Genomic DNA, 22,060 nt, shown 5'->3' with positions numbered 1-22,060 from the left:
GTCCTTTTTTCCTACACCCACTTCCTCTAGAGCCCTTGATATTTTGTCAGGCCCCACTGGCAGACCTCACAGCAGGCTCACCATCTGTGTTTATTACAAACTGTTTAATTGCTTCTTATCCCAATAACTTTACAAATATAGAACCACATGCCAGTCTGGGGGTGCTCTGCAGTGAGTCACTACAAACTAGCCCAGGCATAGCTTAATGCCGCTGAGATCCATCTAGGAGCAGTCCCAGCAGTGGCCTCAGCCATGTGGGTACAAGGGCCTTGGAGGAGGGCTGCCAAGTGTAACCAGGGGACCCGGTTTCAGGTCTGTGGAGGTGCTTCGACAGCACGATGCTCATTCTCTGTCCGAAGTGTCTCCATGTACTTCCGCATCTTCTCAACCATCCAGGAGGGCAGGACAAAGGATTTCAGCTCCTCTAACTTCAGGTCCAGGCATCCTCTGGAACAGACATTGAGGAGGAGAGTTGGAGCAAGGGAGGATGTAGGTCCATGTTCATCCCAGTGGGGAGGGGAGAGCAGAGACTACTGGTTTTACCTGTAGTCATCGCTGGCAGCCAGGTCCCGGATGTCCTCCTCAATGAGAAGGTAGGCCTAGAGTAGGAGCAAAGGAGAGTCATCATTGCCTACGGTTCATTTCAGTCAACTCGATTAGCACTTTATTAAATGTCTGCTTAAAGTAAGGGCTGGAAGGGAGGGGCTGGTAGTCACAGTTTATAATTTAGCAATGGAGAGAGTAGGGAGAGACTGTCTGTCTGGGGAACAGTTCCTTGAGGCATTCTTTCACTTAAGTTGAAACTTTCTGGGTGCGAGAGTGGGCAATGGTGACTAATTTATCTATAGCTGCCATCTCTTGTAAAAAGGGACCCTGAGGTGTTTTAAAATTAAAGGGCCAATAAAAAGGAACACACTTGAGTCAGTGCTAATGAGGTGGAGGAGCCTAGAGCCTATTATACAGAGTGAAGTAAGTTGGAAAGAGAGAAACAAACATTGTATATTACCCATATATATGGAATCTAGAAAGATGGTACTAATGATCCTATTTGCTGGGCAGTGATGGAGGTACAGACATAGAGAACAGACTTATTGACATGGGGGCGTGCGGAGTAAGAAGGAGACGGTGGGACAAACGAAGAGAGTAGCATGGAAACATATACACTAACATATGTAAAACAGATAGCCAGTGGGAATTTGCTGTATGACTCACGGAACTCAAACTGGGGCTCTGTGACAACCTAGTGGGATAGGATGGGGTAGGAGGTGGGAGGGAGGCTCAGGAGGGAGGGGACATATGTACCTATGGGTGATCCATGTTGATGTATGACAGAAACTAACACAATATTGTAATTATCCTTCAATCACAAAAGGGCCAGAGAGCCAGCAAAATACACATGGAAACAGGAAATCAGAAGGAAGCCATGTGTGAACCCTGGAACTAAGATAAGCTGGTTTTGAACTCTGAGGCAAAAGGGCAAACACGACAAACTGCACTGTTGTCCAGGCGCTGGGGTGTTGGTCCGGGGCCTGCAGAATTGCTTTGGCACAATGCCACGATCGGCCTTGGGAGAGCCCTCTTGTGAATTTACCACGTGGGCGATGATGTTCATCACATGAGTCTTCTGTGGGAGGCGTTTCTTTCCAGTCTTAGGGTCAGAAATAACTGTGTGTCCCTTGAGTCATTTGACTGTCTTCACCTCAGGGGCAAAGGAACTGAATCTGTGAAAACCTATAGACATGCACTGGTCTCCCAGTCTGGTAACTTAAAATTCCCCTGCCTTTTTTTCTTAAAACAACAACAATCCTTTTTTATAACTAGTCTTGCTCCTGCCTTAATTTTCGATCCGGCCTTTCCTTTTTTCCTCTCTTTTCTTATTTATGTTATGTGTTCACAGTAAGCTTCCTAAAATATTTTTTGAAAGAGAGTATAGCATAAATATTAGGAAATAAAAGGCAGCCAGGTAGGGGATGGTGCAGGGGCTTGCAAGGCCACTGAATTCTAACAGGAGCAGTCCCAGCAGTGGGGCTAAGTGCATCTTCAGATGAGAGACAGTGCGTGTGATGGACACACCCCACCATGACAGTTTTAGAATACATGAGAAGATGATTTTCCTAAGGATGTTGCTTGATCTGAGCTGAGAACTCTTCAAGTAGAAGTGATTCTGAAAGGGGCTGCCAGGTGTGGCAAACAAGTTTCACTGCATGTGCTAATTTTTTCTGACAAGGGGTACAGTCTGGGGCAGTGCTGAGAAGAGATTCCATAGTTGCGTCTGATGGCAGAGTTGTGATGGAGGGGTGAAATCTATCGACAGGCAGTGCATGATGGGAAAGAGTGTTAAGTGTGTCTTGTACTTGCTATTCTTATGTACAGCTAATATGAACTACATAAGAGGGTGCCATGGGAGGGGGAGGGGGCAGTGTGTGGGAGACCCGGGCACAGGAGAGGAAAGGCAGGGGCTAGACGGGTCTTCAGCATGAAGGAATGGGCCCTCTCTACTCTTACAAGTCTCCTTTCTCATTTGTTGGGTGTGGAGTCTCTCAGGTTTGGAGGCAGCTGTCACCAACAGCCCTGGTCCCTGGGCTGGTGGGTCCCTGGCAGTGGCACGTGTGAACAGTGCTTACCATCTTTCCCCCTGTTGCCCGCATATGGTGCTGCTCGGCCAGCCAGTGCTTGTCCTGGGGGTCAGCTGCATACTGTGAGGGATGAAGCCACAGGGGGAGACATTAGTCTGGTGTGATGGGAATTTTTCATTTGGTTCAGAACATACTTTTAGCCTTTGAGGCTTTCTTACCAACAAGACCTCTGGTGGCTAGAGAGGGCTCACTGACTTCTTCAGAGCAAACAGGGCTGAGTCCAGGAGGCCAGGGAAAGGGGCCCAATTCCCAGAGATTTAATACACTTCTAATTCCTTTCCCTTAAAAAAAAATTTTTTTTTTGTTTTTTCTTTTGGCCAAGACTCAAGGCTTGTGGGATCTCAGTTCCCCAACCAGGGACTGAACCTGGGGCATGGCAGTGAAAGAATGGAGTCCTAACCACTAGACCACCAAGGAACTCCCCACTTTGCTTTACTTTACTTTTTTATCTTTTATTATAACATCAAGGGGCTGCCCTGGTAACTCAGTTGGTAAAGAATCTGATTGCAATGCAGGAGACCCAGGTTCAATCCTTGGGTGGGGAAGATCCCCTGGAGAAGGAAATGGCAAACTACTCCCATATTCTTGCCTGGGAAATCCCATGGACAGAGGAGCCTGGCAGGCTACAGTGGGGGTTTGCCAAGAGTTGGACATGATTTAACGACTAAACCACCACCATAACATCAAAGATTAGCCCTGCCAAGGGCTCTGAGTTGAACACTCAGAGTTGTTTCTCTCTACAGAAATCTTTAGTAAAAGGCAAAAGATATATTCGATTTCAAGAGAAACCAGAGTATCCTCCCTTTCCTTCCTTAAAACATAGCACCTCTGGCAACTGGTCAGACTGGTGACTATGTTTGAGAGCTGTACTCCTCTGTGAAGAAGTGACTGGAGGTGGCTTACAACATATGTGGTTATTAAGGTGACCAAATTTTCTAAAACCAAAGTGAGGACACTTTATGCCCTGGAGGCAGAAGAGCATCATGAGTAAGAACTTAATTGTGGGGTTCAGAGCTCAGCCCATAGGGAGCGCGTGTGGCGTGGAAATCTGGAGATGAGCATATGCGCAGGTAGCCAATTTGGCCTGGTGGGCTTTTAGGGGGTGGCAGGTTAAAAAAACAAGAAAGAAAGGAAAAAAAACTTGGTTCATAAATCTCGGTTTCTTCTACTTATTAGGTGGTGTAAATCGAGGCAATGATTTCTTTGAGACTCAGTTTCTTCATTTGTAAAACAGAGAGTATTAACACTTATAGGATTGTTGTTAAAATTAACAGTCAGCACATCCCTGGTGGTCCAGTGGATTAGCATCTGCCTGCCAATGCAGAGGACATGGGTTCAGTCCTGGTCGGCGAAGATCCGACATGCTGGGGAGAAACTAAACCTGTGCGCCATAATAACTGAGCGCGCATTCAGCAGCTACTGAAGACCGAGCGCCTGGAGCCTGTGCTCCGAAACAAGCAAAGCCACTGTGATGAGAAGCCCGCACACCACAACTCGGGAGTAGACCCTGCTTGCCGCAACTAGAGAAGGTTGGACACAGACCCAGTGTAGCCAAAAACAAATAAATAATATTAAAAAACAAAAAAAAGAAGGGCTTCCCTGGTGGCTCTGTGGTGAAGAGTCCACCTGTCAATGCAAGGGATGTAGGTTCCATCCCTGATCTGGGAAGACCTCACATGCCGAGGAGCGACTAAGCCCACGCACCACAACTATTGAGTTTGTGCTCTAAAGCCCGGGAGCCTCAACTACTGAAGCCCGTGTGTCCTAGAGCCTGAGCTCTGCAACAAGAGAAGCCAAGGAATGAGAAGCCGGTGCATCGCACTAGAGAGTAGACCCTGCTCTCCGAAAACAGAGCAAAGCCTGTGCAGCAACAGAGACCCAGCACAGTCAAAAATAAATCTTAAAAAAAAAAAAAAGTTAAATGAGGGGGACTTAATAACATGGACAAATCTCTTAAGGTATTATTCCCTAGATTTATAGTGGTCAGCACACTTTTTCTTAAATACTTTAGGCTTTGCTGGTCACGTAATCTTTATTTTTTCTTTTTAAATTACCCTTTAAAAACGTCATCACTCTGCGTTGGACAAAAACAGGCTACAGATTGGATTTGGCTCCAGGCTATGCAGCTTGCTTTACATTAGACTGTAAGCTCTGTGAGGGCAAGGAGCTGTGTGTGTCTGTTTTGCCCACTGCTGTATCTCTGCAGTCTGAGACTGCTCAGTACTCAATAGGTATTTGAATGACTGAATGAATTTTGGGGTGAAAAAAAAATTAGAGCAATATATATAGTATAAGACCAATAACATTAACAAAACATCAGTGAAGGACAAGGAGACACACACACACACGGGACTGAAAACTGCTACCATAGTGCTGGGGTGACCTTCAGGGAGAAGAGTCAGAGTCAAGGGTGAAGCGGAGTTTGGTGCCTTGTTCCCTATGAGCTTTAGTGTATTGTTTGAATCTTTTTACAAGAATGGGTTTATATATTATTTCTATAATTTAAAAAACTTAAAAACAAAAAGGAAACTTGCAAAATGCCTTTAGAAGGACAAAAGAATGGGCAAAAGGTATAACGGGCAGTTTATAGAAGAAACACAAAAACTCTAAATGGATGAAAAGATGCTTATCATCAGTCGTAAAGAATTAAAAGTAAAAAACCAAAAACTTTTCCCCTCCACTTATTATTCTGAAAAGATTAAAGTAAGAGAGTATCTACTGGCCATGAGTTTATTACCAACGATAGGTCTAAGAACTGGGAAAGCATGCTGGTAATGACAATTTACTGAGCCCTTGCTATGTTGGCATTGTCTGGGGGCTTTACTGTGCTTTATCTCTCTCTCTCTTTTTTTTAATAGAGGAAGTCCATTTTTTATTTTTTTTTTGAAGTATAGCTGATTCATAATATCATACTCATTTCAAGTGTACAACACAATGATTCAACGTTTTATAGACTATACTCCTTTTAAAGTTATTACTACTGACTTCCCTGGCGGTCCAATGGTTAAGAATCTGCCTTCTAATGCAGGGGATGTGGGTTTGATCCCTGGTCAGGGAACGAAGCCCGTGAGTCACAACTAAGACCTGATGCGGCCAAATAAGTATTGAAAGGAAAAGTTACTACAAAAAAGGCTATATTTTACTGCATTCTCTCTTAATTCTACCAACCATAAAAGGCTGGTTTGCATCCTTCTCATTTTACAGAGGACAAAACAGGCTCAGAAATGTGGAGCCACTTGCCCAAGGTCACATGCTAGTCAGTAATGGAACAGGACTGAGATGATACTCTAAACCATTGCACAAAAGGAACTGGAAGTAGGTCTAAGAGCATATCCATTTGGCAATGACGCCAGCGAGGGTCTTGGACGAGGTGGATCTTACAGAACAGTCAGGCAGAGAAAAGGGTGGGGGTGGTGGGGGAAGGTCATCAAAGGAACAGCAGGACTGAAGACACTAGGGAGGAAAATGAAGTAGTAGCACGCAGGCCAAAACACAGGTTGAAAATCCCCAAACTAAGACCGGTAAGATAGAAGTAGGTTTGCCCTTTAAAGAACTTGAACTTGCACCGAATGTAGCGCCCAGAGCCCATGATTCTGAGACCCCAGGAGCTGTTCTGACAAGGGGCACCGAGTCTTGCACGTAGGTGCAAAAACCATTAGCCTGAACACGTGCGTGTTACCTTTTTTCTAATGTATTTGGATGCTCCTGTGACTGATAAAATACAAACTTATTTAAGAGCATGAATTCATGCCCTCCCAGCTCCATTATTTTCTCAAATAGTGGAGACCAAAGCATACCTCAGACGAGGAGTCCCCTCTTTGGAAAACGTTAGAACTGCTTGCAATCTCTTTATTTTGCAGACAAACGAATACAGCAGTGGTTAAGAGCTCAGGATTTGCAGGAGACAGAATCCTGACTCACATCCAAGCGGTAACATAAGTGTAGCACTTAAAACCATGTTTGACACGCAGCAAATAGACGAGGACAGGAGCTATGTTATGAGGCACAGAGGTGTTGAGTCAATTACAAAAGGTAAAGGTTAAGGGCAGAGGGGCCACTAGAACCCTGCTGCCCTGGCTCCTGGGTCAGGGTTTACTCCAGGTTCCTCTGGGCCATGGAGAGCTCCCAGTGCCGCCTACTCCACGGCCAGGGTTGGCCCGACTCCTGGCACTCACGTACCTTAAAGAGGTGTGGGTGCTTGATGTAGATTCTCCCTCGGGTGCCCCCCATCCCCAGGGCCCTGCAAGGCAACAGACGAGTGGTGAGGATCTCAACAGGTGTGGTGCTCAGGGGGACCCCTCAGGGCCCCCTCCCTCAGCACCAATTCCGTATAGACTTACTTGTTGGCTCGAGATCCCAACACGAAGGTGGTAGATTCGTTCAGCCGAGCTGGGTCCCACTGTGCAAAAGACAGAGAGGCTGGTGAGGTGGAGGTTTATCTGGTGGGCAGGACAGAAACTCTCCCCCGCCCTCTCCTACCATCATCCTTGACCATTACTGAACAAACAGCTGATTTAAGAAACTGAATACTTTTAAAATACTGCACACTGTGCTATATACTGTGGCGAGGGGAATGGGGGGACTGGGGCTAAGGGGATGAATCAGGGACAGTCTCTGTTCTCCACAGGGTCACAGATGCACATGTGGACAATGATACCTCTATACGGTGGGCAGTGACACAGACGAGTGCAAGGCCTGATGGGAGTCAAGGGGAGGGTAACAGAAGGGCTTCCTTGAAGGGTGACTCCCAAGGTGGTGCTGGCAGAGAGCACAGCTGGACAGTGAGAGGGGAGGCGGGAGGGGTAGCGCAAACAGGCAGGTGACGGTTGGGGAGCTCGTGGGAGAAACCACAGCAGCTGTGTGCTGCTGAGAGAGTGAGCATTTGGGAGTGGCAATGGATGGGGCTGGGGGGAAGCAGAGCGGGGCTGGGGGCGCTCGTTCACTATGTGGACGGCTTTTTATTTATTTATCCTGGAGGTGATGGAGTCACTGAAGGCCTCTAGGCAGGAAGAGCTGGATCTGCGTTCATGATAGCTTGCTCTTCTGTAACTAGGCTAACGGGCGTGAAGTGGCTCGACTATAGGAGGGGTGGGCAGTTAGAGGCAGTTGTACAGAGCAGTTTGGAAAATGAGGAGGGAATTCCCTGGTGGTCCAGTGGTTAGGACTCTGCGCTTCCACTGCAGGGGGGATGGGTTTGATCCCTGGTTGGGGAACTTAAGGTCCTGCATGCCAGTTTGGCCAAAAAAAAAAAAAAGGAAGATGAGGGCCGCAGTAGTAGGATGAAGGAAGAAGAGGGAATAGGAACCTCTTTAGGGAATTTATTTGGGAGGCAGAATCAGCCGGGACTGGATGTAGGGAGGGGAAGGGAAGGAAGAGGCAAAGATGCCTCAAGAAGAGAAGGTTGAAGTGGGTCTGGGAGAAAGATTCTGATTTCAACTCTGGATACGCTGAGTTTGAAATCCTATGGAGATTCCAGGCCAAGAGCTCCAGCAGACAGTAGGATATACAGGTTTTAAACTAGAGGGAAAGGTGGGGGTACAAACCAAGAGGTAAGGCAACTTCAGCAAGTACTAGTCCCCAAGATCTAACAAGCGTGGATGCTTTAGGTCATCCAGAGAGAAACCTGAGGTGGAGAAGTGGGCAATGGAGAGAATTCTGGGGAATGCCCACTTATACAGGCCACTGCAGAGGAAGGACTCACTGGAGAGAGAGCAGGGGTGTCTGGAGAGGAAGACAGAGCTCTAGGAGGCTGCGGGATCACCGGCTCCAAGGAAGCAGAGGTGAAGAAGGCAGGCATGGGCACTGGCGGAGGCAGCGGGCCAGTACAATAACAGGGGGACCATTTCCACTGGACACAGCCTCAGTTTGGATGGTGGAGCTTTCACCTATCATTTATGACTGGACGGTGGGCTTGCATGTATGATTTTAGTTGAAGAAAAGATTCTATTCTTACACCAGTCATAATGGCCATCACCAAAAAATCCATAAACAACAAATGCTGGAGAGGGTGTGGAGAGAAAGGAACCTTCCTGAATTGTTGGTGGCGATATAAACTGGTATAGCCACTATGGAGAACAGTATGGAGGCTCCTTTAATAACAGCTACCATATGACCCTGCAATCCCACTCCTAGGCATATATCCAGAGAAAAACTTGCTCCCCAAAGATACATGCACCTCAGTGTTCACTGCAGCACTGTTTACAATGGCTGAGACATGGAGACAACCTAGACCTCCATCAGCCGAGGAGTGGATAAAGACGACGTGGCACGCACACAATGGAATACCATTCAGCCATTAAAAAGAATGAAATAAGGTCATCTGCAGCAAACTGGATGCAACTAGAGAATGTCACACTGAGAGCAGTCAGGCAGAGAAGGAGAAATATCATGGGACACCACTTACATGTGGAATCTAAAAAGAAACGATACAAATGGAATGACTTACAAAACAGAAAGCGACTCCCAGACTTAGAAAACGAACTCATGGTTGCTGGCGGAGGGGTAGAGGGTGGGGCAGGGAGGGAAGGGACAGCTAGGGACTTTGGGAATGGCATGCATACTCTGTTATGTTTAAATGGATAACAAACACCTGTACAGCATGTGGAACTCTGCTCAGTGCTATGTGGCAGCCTGGATGGGAGGGGGGTTGGGGGAGAATGCATACATGTACGTGTGTGGCTGAGTTCCTTCACTGTTCAGTTGAAACTATCACAGCATTGGTAATTGGCAGACCCCAAAACAAAATGTTTTTGGTGTTAAAAATATTAAAATTAAAAAAAAAAAAAGCCTGCAAACAACTGTTCTGGAGGCAACAGAAGCTAAAGCTTTAAGAACCCAGACTGGTGTCCCTGGACCTTGGCTTTACACAGCTCTGCCACTTACTCGGTATGTGACTTTGGGCAACTCTGTAGTCCTTAGTATCTTCAAGCGTATCAAATGTGTAGGGTAACAGATAAAATAATTTCTGCCATGAGGTAGGAAAGGAAGCTCATGAACCATAGAAAGGTAACAGAATCTCTCTCAACAGGTTGTGATAAAGATTAAATGAGGCAATCCATACCAAAGATGTAGGGCAGTGCCTGTGACATACTAAGTGCTGGGTAAGTCTTGGTGACGCCGAGCTTTTGCAGGGAGAAGGCTGCAGCAAAGACCAAGCCCTCTCTTTGTTTTGCCCCTAATTTCGATCCTTACTTGGGATCCTCCTGGAAGCCAGAGTGGGGAGGTAGGCGGGCGGGTAAAATGGCTCTGGCGCACACATCCTTCACCCAGCCCCACCCCCTTTCCCTCAAGGGGGAGCCCAGAGCTTGGACTGGGGTCTCCCTGGGACAGCAGTCACTGCCATGCTCACAGCATCATACCTTGGGGCCCTCCCGGCGAATTGGTTCACAGGATTTTGGTTTCCATCTGCTTGGAGGGAAAGAGGAAAGGTGAATTCTCCGAGATAGGGCCTAGGACTGCAAGAAAGTTTGCTGCTACCGGTGGGAGCTCCTCATACACTCTCACTCCAGCCCTAGGGAGACTGCTGCCTGGTCCCCGTTAGAGGGGGTGCAAAGGGAAAAAGAACGGGTCCTAGTCCACTCGAGGACTCGCTCTGACACCATCTAGCCGTGTGGGCAAGTCCGGGAACCTCTCTGGGCTGCAGTTTCTCACCTGTCTGAAGAGGTAACAGTAGCAACTCCCAGTCTTGTGTAAGTGAGGAATGAACTTGCTTCAGGCAGGAGACAAGTCTAAGGTATAAGGATTACACTAATCCATCTCTTAAGCTGGTGGTTTCAAACTATCTCCATCTCTCTTAACCAGATCAGTGCGGCTCCTCCTTACCCTACCCCCAAACCTTGGCCACGCCATGCAGCTTGCAGGATCTCAGTTCCCTGACCAGGGAGGCTTTATCTTTTTTACATATTGGTATTAGGCTTCCACGTAAAGCTGTTTGAAAAAGATTCTGTTCCTTCAACAGTCTTTGAAAATGACCATCCTGGAGGCAATGTGGTATAGTTTTGCCTTTTATTAGCCGTCTGACTTTGGGCAAGTAATTGTGAGTCTGTTTCCTTATTTGCAGAATTAATTATACCTTTGTCAGAGGGTGGTTGGAAGAATTAAAAGGAAACGTATATATTAGGTGTTCAGACCAGTGATGGCACATTACAAGCATTCGTGTGTGTGTGCTAAGTCACTTCAGTCGTGCCTGACTCTGTGTAGCCCACGCCAGGCTCCTCTCTCCATGGAATTCTCCAGGTAAGAGTACTGGAGTGTGTTGCCATGCCCTCCTCCAGGGGATCTTCTTGACCCAGGGATCAAACCCACATCTCCTGCGCCTCCTGCACTGCAGGTGGATTCTTTACAGCTGAGCCACTGGGGAAGCCCCACAAGCATTTGGTACATACAAATAAAACAAAATTCTGGTGTTTAAAGAAAAACTTTGGTGTTTAATGAAGCTGGGCTGAACTGTTCTGGGGTAAAAGCAAGATACGACACCCTCCTCGCTGCCTTCTTCCCTCAGCCCTCAGACTAGAGAACTCTCCTTCCTGGGTTCTTGCACAGATGAGTCTGAGTCTGCCAGGCTGCCAGGTGGTGGACTCCGGCCTCCCCTCCTCCAGGCCCACCCCCGCGCGCTCCTCCCTGCGGCTCTGCTGGCCTCTACTCATACCATGCCCGCAGCGGCCGGGTCGACTCCGGCCCCCCCTCCCCCAGGCCCACCCCCGCGCGTTCCTCCCCGTGGCTCTGCTGGCCTCTACTCACACCATGCCCGTGGCGGCCCGGTCGTTTGCCAGGATGTGTCCCGGAGGCCGTCCCTTCCGCTGCCACAGAGAACAGAACAGCCGTGAGAGGCCTGGCCCTGTGGGAGCCCCCAGCCTACGGGCAGGACCAGGGTCACCTGAAGGAGGCGGCTTCCCTGGGAGGCCAGATGACGCTCGGGGGTGAGCGGGAAGGGTGACTGTGCCTAGGACTCCTGCCTCTCACGCTAGAAAGGCCCCAAGGGGCGCTGAGGAAGCCCACCCTCTTCTGGAGCTGCAGGGCCTTTACCCAGGCAGAAAATGAGGAGACGGTTCACCTTTTTGGGAATGGGGCTTCCTCGGAGGGCACACTCCTCTTCTGCCTGCCGGCCACGCTGGGGGTGGGGAAGGGAAGGGAGTCAGATGGAGGCCACTGCCCGGGAGCTGCAGGTCCCCGGGGCCGCAGAAGACAAAAGCCCTGGAACACACCCTCTGGCACCCCCCTGAGCCAGGACTCAGCAGCCCTCTTGGCACGATGCTATTCAGACCTGGTCCCACAAACAGGGGTCCGTGCAGCCTCCTTGGGGCTACAGAGCTCTCCAGCCTCCCAGTCTGATTGGTCCTCCCTGCAAAACACTGGCACACAGGGACTCTGACCTTTATCCCTGGAAGCTCATGTGTCAGTCTGGGTATTACTTTTTCTCCATCTGAAAACAGTAGTTTAGCCTGAAGGGAAAAGACAAAAAAAAGTGTTATCAGTCACTCTTTTGGTGGGTAAACCTATCTACCTCCACTAGATACAACTTCAAACTCTGTTAAAACTTTTTCATGGTCAGTACAAAGGGACCCTGAAATAGTTATACAAATAAACACCTTTTTTGAAAACCCTGAATAATGAAGGATCATTACTGGAAAATTACAAAAATGTAAATAAGCAAAAATTAAAAAAAAAAAATCTGAAACCTCAGTTCCCACAGAATACTATTAACATTTCAATGTAAGACTCTTCTTGACTTTTTCCATGTAAACATATGCTAAACATTTTTTTTCTAAGTATATGCACTGATATTAAACACGTTCCTCAGTAAGCTGCTGTTTTGTTTTGTTTTGTTTTTAATAAATATTGAGTGCCTAGTATGTCAGTGCCGGAGACACAGCAATTAATAGCACAAGCAAGGGCTTTCCTCTTGTGAGCCTCATTCTATGGGTGATCTGGATGGCGAGCAAAGAAACAAACACATAGAAAGGGGACTTGGGACCATGATCAGACACAATCCGACTCATCTTCAAAAACCTGGGGCTGGCTGCTCTGAGGATAGAGGGGAGGAAGGCAAATGGGGAAGCAGCTCAGGGCTGAGCTGTACGTTTAGAATCATCAACAGCTACACTGGCTTCAAAGCCACAGGACCAGGTAAAGGCACCTGGAAGGACAGGGAGCCAGAGACGAGACGGGATTTGTGAACAAAACAAAACAAAGAGCGCCGCTCAGCTCTATGAGGGTTAAGTTGTAACCCACCGCAAGTAGACTGCACGCCGAGGGAAATTCGAGATGAAAAAGAGGCACTCTGTGCTTTGGGAAAACAGGTCCTCAGACAGATGAGATGCGTATCTCAGGTTCGAGGCCCTGGTCTTGCTCTTTTCTGAGGCTGTGCCTGAGCAGCTTGCCAGCCAACCTCCCAGAAGACATTACTCTCTCAACTCATGATAGTGAGGGACGGGGAAGCCTGGCGTACTGCAGTCCGTGGGGTCACCAAGAGTCGGACACGATTTGGCGACTGAACACCAACAACATAAGAGGACTGAACTCCAGTCTGCCCTTGCGGCTGTCGTCATGAAGCAAATTCCATCTCTGACAGCTAATGGCTCACAGTCAAGCACAGAATCTGGGTGATGTTGACAATTCCTATTAATAACAGCAGCTGACACATGCAAACAGGTTCACGACTATCTTGAGCACACAGCCATTTCTAGACCTGACGTCATGCCTCCTGACCACACCTTGGGAGGCAAGGAGGCAGAAAGGGTGGTAGTTCTCGTGACACCAAAAGGGGCTGTGACTACGTGATCAAGTAACCACGCGCTTACAGAGGCGAGCCAGATCTTAGCTGTTCTACCTCCTGCTTGTTCTAAGCCACAATTTCTTCATCTGTAAACTAGGAATTGAAATGTGCCTTCTGTACAGGTTTCTTCTGAGATGGAAACGAACTCATGCAGGTGAAAGTGTCTACCATAGTACTTGGCATCTAGTAGCTACCTCCCTTCCCTCTGTCTTCAAAGCTCCAAGCCCTAAGTAAGTAGCTCACTGGGTTTCCTTCCAAATACCACTCATGATGAGACCGTATGTCTTTGCCGAGCCCAGAGGGCTAACCCCTGTGCCTACATCTCTCTTCCTCTTTGATCTCACCTGCTCCAGGCAGCTCCGACAGGCCTCCTGGATCAGCTGCTCAGCATCCACTTCTTCCCCGACATTGTCTCGTACATTCAGTGCTGCCTTCTGGAAGAACTAGGGAGAAGTACAATAGAAGACAGAGCCAGAAGTCCTGCTGATTTGCATCAACGGGAAGGGAATTGTACATAAAATCTACCCTTATAAAGAAGAGAAGGGGCTTCCCAGGTGGCTCAGTGGTAAAGAATCTGCCTGCCAATGCAGGAGACACACAAGACACAGGTTCGAGGAAGATCCCCTGGAGTAGGAAATGGCAACCCATTCAAGTATTCTTGCCTGGAAAATTCCATGGACAGAGGAGCTTGGTGTCCATGGAGTTGCAAAGAGTCAGACCTAACTGAGCGACTAAGCACACACGTAAGCATGAAGAAGGGAAAGGCAATCATGACCATGCCGTGAGATCAGCCAGACTTAGATTCAGGTCCCTGGCTCTACTTCCCCTCTTTATCCACTCTTACAGAGGAGAACCATCATGGAGGTACTCAAAGAAGGGTCTTCACAGCAGTAATGTGTAGACAGTACAAAATCAAAGGATAACCTAAATGTCCAAGTACAACTGAAGTAAATTATGGACTATCTATACCATGAAGAAGTAGACAAGTATCAAAATCACAGTAAGGAAGGTACAGGAGAATGTATTTTTGACACAAAAAGGTATTCATGATATATAGTAAAGTGAAAAAAGGAAGTTATTAAACAGTTTGGGATAGCATGAGACTAAAATAGCAAAAAGCAAGCATAGACAAAAGAACTGTGAGAATACACTATATTAAAGTGGCGATATCATGATTGTTTTCTCTTTTTTTTTTTTTTAACTATACCTCTTCTCAATTTCTATAATGTACATGTTTTACTTCCATAGAAGGAAAAAAAAAAAAAGGCCAGTGCCTGAGATGAACAGGTCAGGGAGGCCAGAAAAGACCCAGTGGGAGAAAAGCCTACTTGAATCCTGACTTCACCCAATCTGAGAGAAACATCTGTAGGTTGGGAGGGGTAAGACTTGGCCAGGCGCCCGGCTATCAGCAGCCCCAGCTGGCTGGGGAAAGGAAAGGCAGAAAGGTTCCTCCACCAGGTACGAGGGAGAGCTGGAGCCTGAAAACACCAAGGGACAAGGTGACGCGAGGTCCAAACCGAGACACTGGGATACATCAAAGACAGTCCGTGTCTCTAGGAGAGAAGATAGGTTCTCTCCGGTAAGTAGAAAACTTCTGAACCCTAAAACCCATGAACCCCCCGAGGGAGACAACCATGCGGAAGTGCAATCACTGACATATATGCCTTTGTTGTGTACACCAAACCAAGGAGGAGAGAGTGAAAGCACTGGATTAGAGAGCTCAAGAGTTTAGGAGGAAAAAAAAAAAAGAGTTTAGGGGGAAATTCTGCAGGCAAAATTAAGTGAAGTGATCAGGTGAGTTTGACTTCAAAACAAAAACTAAAAACTGGAGATTAATACTGGTGTTCAATGTCGACTAATGACTAAGTGAATGCTAAATGAAATAACATGGATACTTTACAAGCACCCTGTGAGGCGGGCAGTACAAGGCATATGTAGGCTAAGCGTAAGCCACCTCCGGATATGAGAATAAATGCGGAATTCTCAAGCACCATTGGTGGAAATGCAAAATGGCACAAAATTTCTGGAGAGAAGTTTTCTTGAGGGAAAAATGTTTCCTCCTTTATCCACCGATTTCATCTTTATAACTTTATCCTTTAGAAATACTCTCACAGGTGAACAAAGATATACATTCAAAGTGTTCAATGTAGAACTGTTTGTAATAGAGAAAAATGTAAATAATCCAAGTGTTCTACGGACTAGCTAACTAAACTGCAGTACATTCACACACTAGACTACTCTGCAACTATTACAAAACAGTCAGCGTGAGCTATTATGTACTTACCTAGAAACATGACCAAAATATATTGTTGCAGAACTGTGTAAAATGATCCTATGTATTTTTTAAACATGCATGTGCGTGCGCACACATACACACAAATAAATACAGGAGACTACATGATCATTATTAACAGTCTGGGATTCTGTAAGGTGAGTTTTAGTGATTTTTGGTTTTTACTTTTATTCAATTGATACTAATACCTATTACCTAGTCTACAATTAAGCTTTTTAAAAAAAATTAATTTATTTTTTATTGAAGGATAATTGCTTTACAAAATTCTGCCGTTTTCTGTCAAACCTCAACATGAATCAGCCATAGGTATATATATATATATACCCTCCCCGTCCCACCCCTCTAGGCTGATACAGAGCCCGTTTGAGTTTCCTGAGCCTGACAGCAAATTCCCGTTGGCTATCTATTTTACATATGGTAATGTAAATTTCCGTGTTACCCTTTCTTTGCATCTCACTCTCTCCTCCCCTCTCCTCATGTCCATGTTTATTTTCTATGTCTATTTCTCCACTGTTGCCCTGTAAATAATACCATTTTTCTAGATTCTGTATATATGCGTTAGAATACAGAATTTATCTTTCTCTTTCTGACTCACTTCACTCTGTATAATAGGTTCTAGGTTTACAATTAACCTTCTGCTGTATTTGCTATCACATAGCCATCTACCCATCCCATTTAATCCATCTATCACTCCATTTTCTAAGCTATATTATTAGAATATTTTTAAAGGGGTGTGCATTTAGTAGTAACAAGAATAAATCGATAAAATTAAACATTTCTTGGATAAGATCAGCCATTTCTAGAAGTTATTATTCTAAACATTCTTAAGAAAATGGGTAGCTGAGATTTGGGAATACTATTAAACAAAGTGACCTGATGAGGCTGATCAACAGCCTGGACTTATCCGAAGCTGTGATGTAATCAAGTCATTTGTACCTTGTTCTAAAAACAAGCGTGGCAAGGAGGTATCTTCACAGACAACGTGAAGCCACAAACTGTGTTTATTCAGCATGTGTCCAGGAGAGAAAGTTCCTGAATCATGGTATCCACTATCTGGACAAGCAACAAGGAAAGTGCTTTGGAGACAGATAATCCTGGTCTAGTCTTTTCCTAGTGGCTTAACCCCTTTATTTCTGCATATGCAAAGGTGCAGAGGTATAAGAATACTTGGGGCATCCTGGGAAGTGCAGAAGTTAGGGGCAGGAATGACTAGGTATACAGCAAGGGGTGGCTGCGGTCTGATCTCAGAGGGCCATATATGCCACGTAAAGGAATTTGGATTTCACCCAGAAAAAAATGGAAAAGTCGTGGAGGGATTTTAAAGGATTTACATTTTAGAAATCACCGGATTTATGGAGGGTGGGCTGAAAAACGGAAAGAACAGAGGCAGTTAAGGATTACAGTGGGAGAAATAATGAAGGCCTGAACCAAGGCAGAGGCAAAGAAGAAGGGCAGGCTGGTCAGAGTGTGGGGTGGAATGTGCGGGACCCCAGGACTGAATTGGAAGATGCAGGAGGGCAGAGCCCACTGGACTCTGGTTTTTAAGTGGATGATGATCTCATTTAAATTGTCCCTGAGCTCCCGATGCCTCTGCTTGTTTCCATCTTCTTCATACCAAGTCAGAGGTGATTCTACCTTTACAGTTGCCTCTGGCAAGTAACTTGGGAGTTATTTACTTCTCTTTTTCTTTTACCCGGCACTTCTGAATTACTGGCAAATCCTGTTTGCTACCTTTGAGACATATAGAATCTGACTTTTTCCTGGCACCCTTACTGCTAATACCCAAGCCACTATCATCTCAAGCCTCCTAACTGCTCCTCCTGAAGTCTACTCTCTCTATGACTGTCAGAGAGACTCTTTAAAAAATGTTCCTCATGAACTCTGCTCAAAACTCTCCAAGAGCCTCTGTTTTACTTGTAATAAAACCCAAAGTTCTGTCAACTGGGGGAAAAAAAGCACAACCTAAAAGTTGAGAGTTATGTTTTATTTGGCGGACAAAACTGAGGATTTAGGTCCAGGACACAGCATCTAAGACAGCTTTGAGAGACGGCTCCAAGAGGGCAAGGTGGGGAGCCAGGATATCGACACAGGAATTTTTGCAACAAAGAGCAGGTAGTCGGAACATCAAAAGATTACCGTTAAATAAAGAAAACCAGCTATGTCCAGTTAAGGAATTTAGTGCTTTCCTATGTACGGAAAGATGCAAGAGTCTGGGCTCACTGAAACCATTCTTTTGACGTGTGCCTCAGCTTCCTGGGGCCAGAATCCTGTGCTTTCTCAGTCCCGAGTCCCCTCGGGGTGCACTGTTGGGGGTGGTTGCAGCAGTTGACCACTAGATGGCGGGCATCCTGTTTCTACCCCGAGTTCCCTTGGGGCTCCAGGCAGGGGGGCTGTAAAGAGATGGCTTGATGGCTGCAGCATCCTTTGTTTTCTGATGTGGCAGGTAATACTTTTCATTCACAGTTCTCACTCCGGCTTCGAAGTTCTGCCTGAGCTGAGTCTGTTAGCGGTCTGGTCACCTCTCCTACTTCTTTCCTGGTTTGGTTGGCTCCCACCACACTGGCCACTCTGGTGCTTTGAACGTGCCAAGTATGCTCCTGGCTCAGGGCCTCTGCCCTTGTTCCCTTTGCCTGGATTGCTTTCCCTCCAGGTAAATGCATGACTTGTTCCTTCCTCACTCTTTTGGGTCTCTGCTCAAATGTCCTGTCTAGACACAATCTATGAAAGAGCACCTCTGTTCCCTACAGGTCACTGTCTTCTCCTTCTCTCTGGCATTCCCCGACAAAGGACACATTTATTTAAAGAGGGCAAGGACGCTGCCCATTTTGTTCCCTGTTACATCCTTAAGTGCCTAGAACAGTGCCTGAATTACGGTAAGTGAATAAGTGAAGTCGCTCAGTTGTGTCCGACTCCTTGTGACCCCATGGACTGTAGCCTACCAGGCTCCTCTGTCCATGGGATTTTCCAGGCAAGAGTACTGGAGTGCATTGCCAAGGGCTTAGTAAATACTTCTCGAATGAAAGAATAAATACAAGAGAAGATTTAGGAAGAAAAACAAACGAGTCCAGTCCTTAATATGCTGGGACTGAAGCATCTGTGGCAAATTCAGGTAGAGCCGTGCAGATTATTAATAGATATTAAAATGAATTTTAAACAGTAACAATGGTTATCTATTAAACAAGTACTAAAAACACTTGCATTCCAAGCACAGGCTGAGCACATTACACTCAAGTCATTTCATCCTCACCACAGCTTGGCACAACTAATGGAGCTGACCCTGTGGGGCCTTGGAGGACAGGGAGCAGACTCCTCTCCCATATCCTCTGCTTTAAAACTCCTCAATAACAGCATCTGATGCACATTTCCTGAGTTGTCTAATAGATGTTAAAACCACCATGAAGTGGAAGAAATGAACTACCTGATGAACATGAGCAGAGCCTAAGTGTTAATAATGTTACTCCCTGTGATACCACATGGCCACCTCACCATCAACCAATCAGAGAATTGTGCACAAGCTGATCACATACCCTGGGACGCCCCTCCCTCACTTTGTCTTTAAAAATGCTTTGCTGAAACTTATTGGGGAGTCTGGGTGTTTCAAGCACTAGTCTAGTCCCCGGAGGGCTTCCCTGGTGGCTCAGTGGTAAAGAACCCACCTGCCAATGCAGGAGATGAGGGTCTGAAGATCCCATGGCGAAGGAAATAGCATCCCACTCCAGTAGTCTTGCTTGGGAAATCCCATGGACAGAGGAGCCTGGTGGGCTACAGTCCATGGGGCTGCAGAGTCGGCATGACTTAGTGACTAAGTAACTATAACAGAAACAAACTAGCCCCCAGCCTCCGTGCTTGGCGCTGCCCAGCAGTAAATGTTGCACTTTCCTTCACCACTACCTGCTGTCAGTAGATTGGTTTTACTGCGTGTTGGTGAGCAGACCCAAACTTGCTTGGGCTTCCTAGGCGGCGCTAGAGGTAAAGAACCCACTTGCCAATGCAGGAGACTTAAGAGACGCAGGTTTGATTCCTGGGTTAGGAAGATCCCCTGGAGAAGGATGTGGCAACCCACTCCAGTATTCTTGCCTGGAGAATCCCATGGACAGAGGAGCCTGGCGGGCTACAGTCCACGGGGTCACGAAGAGTTGGATATGACTGAAGTGACTTAGCACACACATGGGTGAGGAGACCCAAACTTGCTTTGGTAACAATAAGAGGTATTCAAATTACCCCCAAAGAGAAAAAACATTCTTGGAGTGGGGATTCCAAATTGGAAAACTTTAGGTATGTGTAGGTACTAGAAAGAGCTAGGAAGACTGTGATGCAAGGAAGGATCACCCATGAGTCTTAACTCCTATTTTTTTTTTTTGTCTCTGCATCCTTCTCACCTTCATGTACTTGTTGAAGACTGTCTGGATCTCCTCGTTGATGCTGGGCTGCAGGACAGCTCGGAGGAGGTCCATGGAGATGGCAGGATCTGTGAAACTGCAGAGGGAGGGAGGGGAATAAGCCACAGTCAGAAGGCATGTTCCAAACATTTCCTTTCCCAATCTGCCAATTACTGACATAAGATCCTTCAACAACAATAACAGATGGCTTTGGGACTTCCCTGGCAGTCCAGTGGTTAAAACTCTATGCTTTCACTATAGGAAGCACAGATTTGATCCCTGGTCAGGGAACTAAGATACTGCATGCCATGTAGTGTGGCTAGAAAAAGAAAAAAACAAACCACCCCCAAACAATCAGATGACTTTTACTGAAAACTAGCTATGTGTCCAAGTTCTGTGCAAACCACATAGACGTGGGACTTCATTTCATACTCATAACGCTATGAAATGGACATTATTTTTAAAGTGTTTTAGTAGATATACTTAATACACTGTAAGTTTTAGTGAACATCCATTTAATCACTACTCAGGTCAAGACTTCCCAGATAGTACTAGATGTAAAGAATGCGCCTGAGATGCAGGAGATGAGGGTTCAATCCCTGGGTCTGAAGATCCCTCTGGAGGAGGGCATGGCTACCCACTCCAGTATTTTCGGTTGAGAATCCCATTGTGGGCTACAGTCCATAGGGTTGCAAAGACCTGGACACCATTGAAGCGAATTAGCATACACACACACACACACACACAGGTCAGGAAACATATACAGGTCAGGAAACATATACAACCAGCATCCCAAAGACCCGTCTTGTGCTCCCTCCCTTCCCTGAGATGGAGACTATGAGGCCCATGTTTCTCATAACCTCCATGCTATTCTGCCTCTTTGGCAGCTTTAAACACAAGAGCCATTGAATGTTAGGGACCTTGGGCATTGTCCCTAGGTTACACCCTAACCCTAATCAACACCCCTCCCCCTCGTTTTGAGTTCAGGGGGGAAATGACTTGCTCAAGATCACACAGAGAGTTACAGAATCTGAATCTCCTCTTTCTACTGGCTGATGAACTCTTTCTTAGCCCTGTGCAGTGGGGACCGCAAAGCTGCCCTCCACGCCAGTGCCTGGAAGAGACATGCCATCCGGGGCTAACCTTACCTTGTGGTCATCTGTGAGCGGCGGCCCCTCCGCTGCACCTGCCGGTGCTTGATCATTATGTTCCAAGGGTTCTGTGGGGACCAAGGGAGCAGATGTCACCGAGGTCCGTAACACTGGCGTGGAGGTGGAGCGTGGGTATTAAGTTACACCTCAGACATTCCTGCTTCTCGGGTGCTTTCACCGTCTCTGCCACCTTGGGGGTAGGGCGGTGCGGGGGAAGGCCCGGCCGGGGAAGAGGAACCGAGGGAAAGTTTCCTGCCTCCAAAGTCCCAACCCTACTTTTCAGAAAAGGGTGGAGGAAGGAGACCAGTGTTTACCGAGGGTCTACTCTGCCAGATGATGTGCTGGGAGCTTTACCCGCATTTATTATCCCTCCCCCCGACAACTTTATGAGGCAAGAGCTAAGCATCTCCATCTTCCTGAAGATAAAACTGGGGCTCAGGGGCTTGACAGGGCCGGCCCACGTCACCTAGCTTTAGGAGGGCGGCACCAGAATTTGAAGCCAGGTCGTCGGACTGCGACAATGCCAACCCCCTCGGTAGATCAGCCGCCGCGTTCTCTCCCCCGCGGGCCAGGGTCCCAGGAGCCCGAGGCCCTGCCGGGCCCGAGCCCAGGCCCGGCCGGGGCCTCCCCGGGGGCGCCCTCACCGTGAGAACCAGCTGCCCCGCTGCGCCCGCGTCTCCCAGCTCGGGGCCACCCCGCTCTGCCCCGCCGGGTCCCCGCGGCTGCTCAACGTCGCCAGTGGCCCCCATGGCGCCACGGGCCCCCACAACTTCAGTCCGACTCTGCCACCGGCCGGAAAGTGGCCCCGTGACGTCATTGGAGCGCGC

The 22,060-nt window shown here is 47.3% G+C and overlaps 1 protein-coding gene and 1 pseudogene across 6 annotated transcripts; both read right to left on the bottom strand.

Annotated features, from left to right (window-relative positions):
• Nucleotides 1–85: 85 nt before the first annotated feature.
• DNTTIP1 (deoxynucleotidyltransferase terminal interacting protein 1) lies at nt 86–22,058 on the bottom strand. 6 transcript variants are annotated; one of them, XM_070801776.1, is made up of 14 exons: nt 21,878–22,058; nt 21,231–21,301; nt 20,083–20,179; nt 13,755–13,853; nt 12,008–12,076; nt 11,689–11,745; nt 11,378–11,434; nt 10,287–10,363; nt 9,995–10,040; nt 6,977–7,035; nt 6,816–6,876; nt 2,625–2,696; nt 544–599; nt 86–447 (listed from the first exon to the last, which is right to left on the bottom strand). In XM_070801776.1, the coding sequence occupies exons 1-14, from the start codon at nt 21,980–21,982 to the stop codon at nt 309–311; spliced, it is 1,065 nt and encodes a 354-aa protein (XP_070657877.1). In that variant the 5' UTR covers nt 21,983–22,058; the 3' UTR covers nt 86–308. The 6 variants fall into 6 exon arrangements, with proteins under 6 accessions (XP_070657877.1, XP_070657878.1, XP_070657879.1 ...); XM_070801777.1 differs by lacking the exon at nt 11,689–11,745; XM_070801778.1 differs by lacking the exon at nt 10,287–10,363 and having other exon boundaries at nt 9,995–10,043; nt 11,376–11,434; nt 21,878–22,057.
• Nucleotides 3,328–3,433, bottom strand: LOC139186679 (U5 spliceosomal RNA; annotated as a pseudogene).
• Nucleotides 22,059–22,060: the final 2 nt, after the last annotated feature.

The sequence above is a fragment of the Bos indicus genome, chromosome 13 (genome assembly GCF_029378745.1).
Source record: "Bos indicus isolate NIAB-ARS_2022 breed Sahiwal x Tharparkar chromosome 13, NIAB-ARS_B.indTharparkar_mat_pri_1.0, whole genome shotgun sequence".
Lineage (NCBI taxonomy): Eukaryota > Metazoa > Chordata > Mammalia > Artiodactyla > Bovidae > Bos > Bos indicus.
This window is presented reverse-complemented; position numbering and strand designations above follow the sequence as displayed.

Bases quoted from the DNA above. Each gene is read 5' to 3' on its own strand.
- DNTTIP1 (XM_070801776.1), bottom strand. From the start codon at position 21,982: ATGGGGGCCACTGGCGACGTTGAGCAGCCGCGGGGACCCGGCGGGGCA. The intron at 10,364-11,377 runs GTGTGAGTAGAG...CTTATACCTTAG, and splicing joins ACCGGGCCGCCACGGGCATG to ACTTGTCTCCTGCCTGAAGC. The intron at 600-2,624 runs GTAAGCACTGTT...CTCCTACTCTAG, and splicing joins GGGCAACAGGGGGAAAGATG to GCCTACCTTCTCATTGAGGA.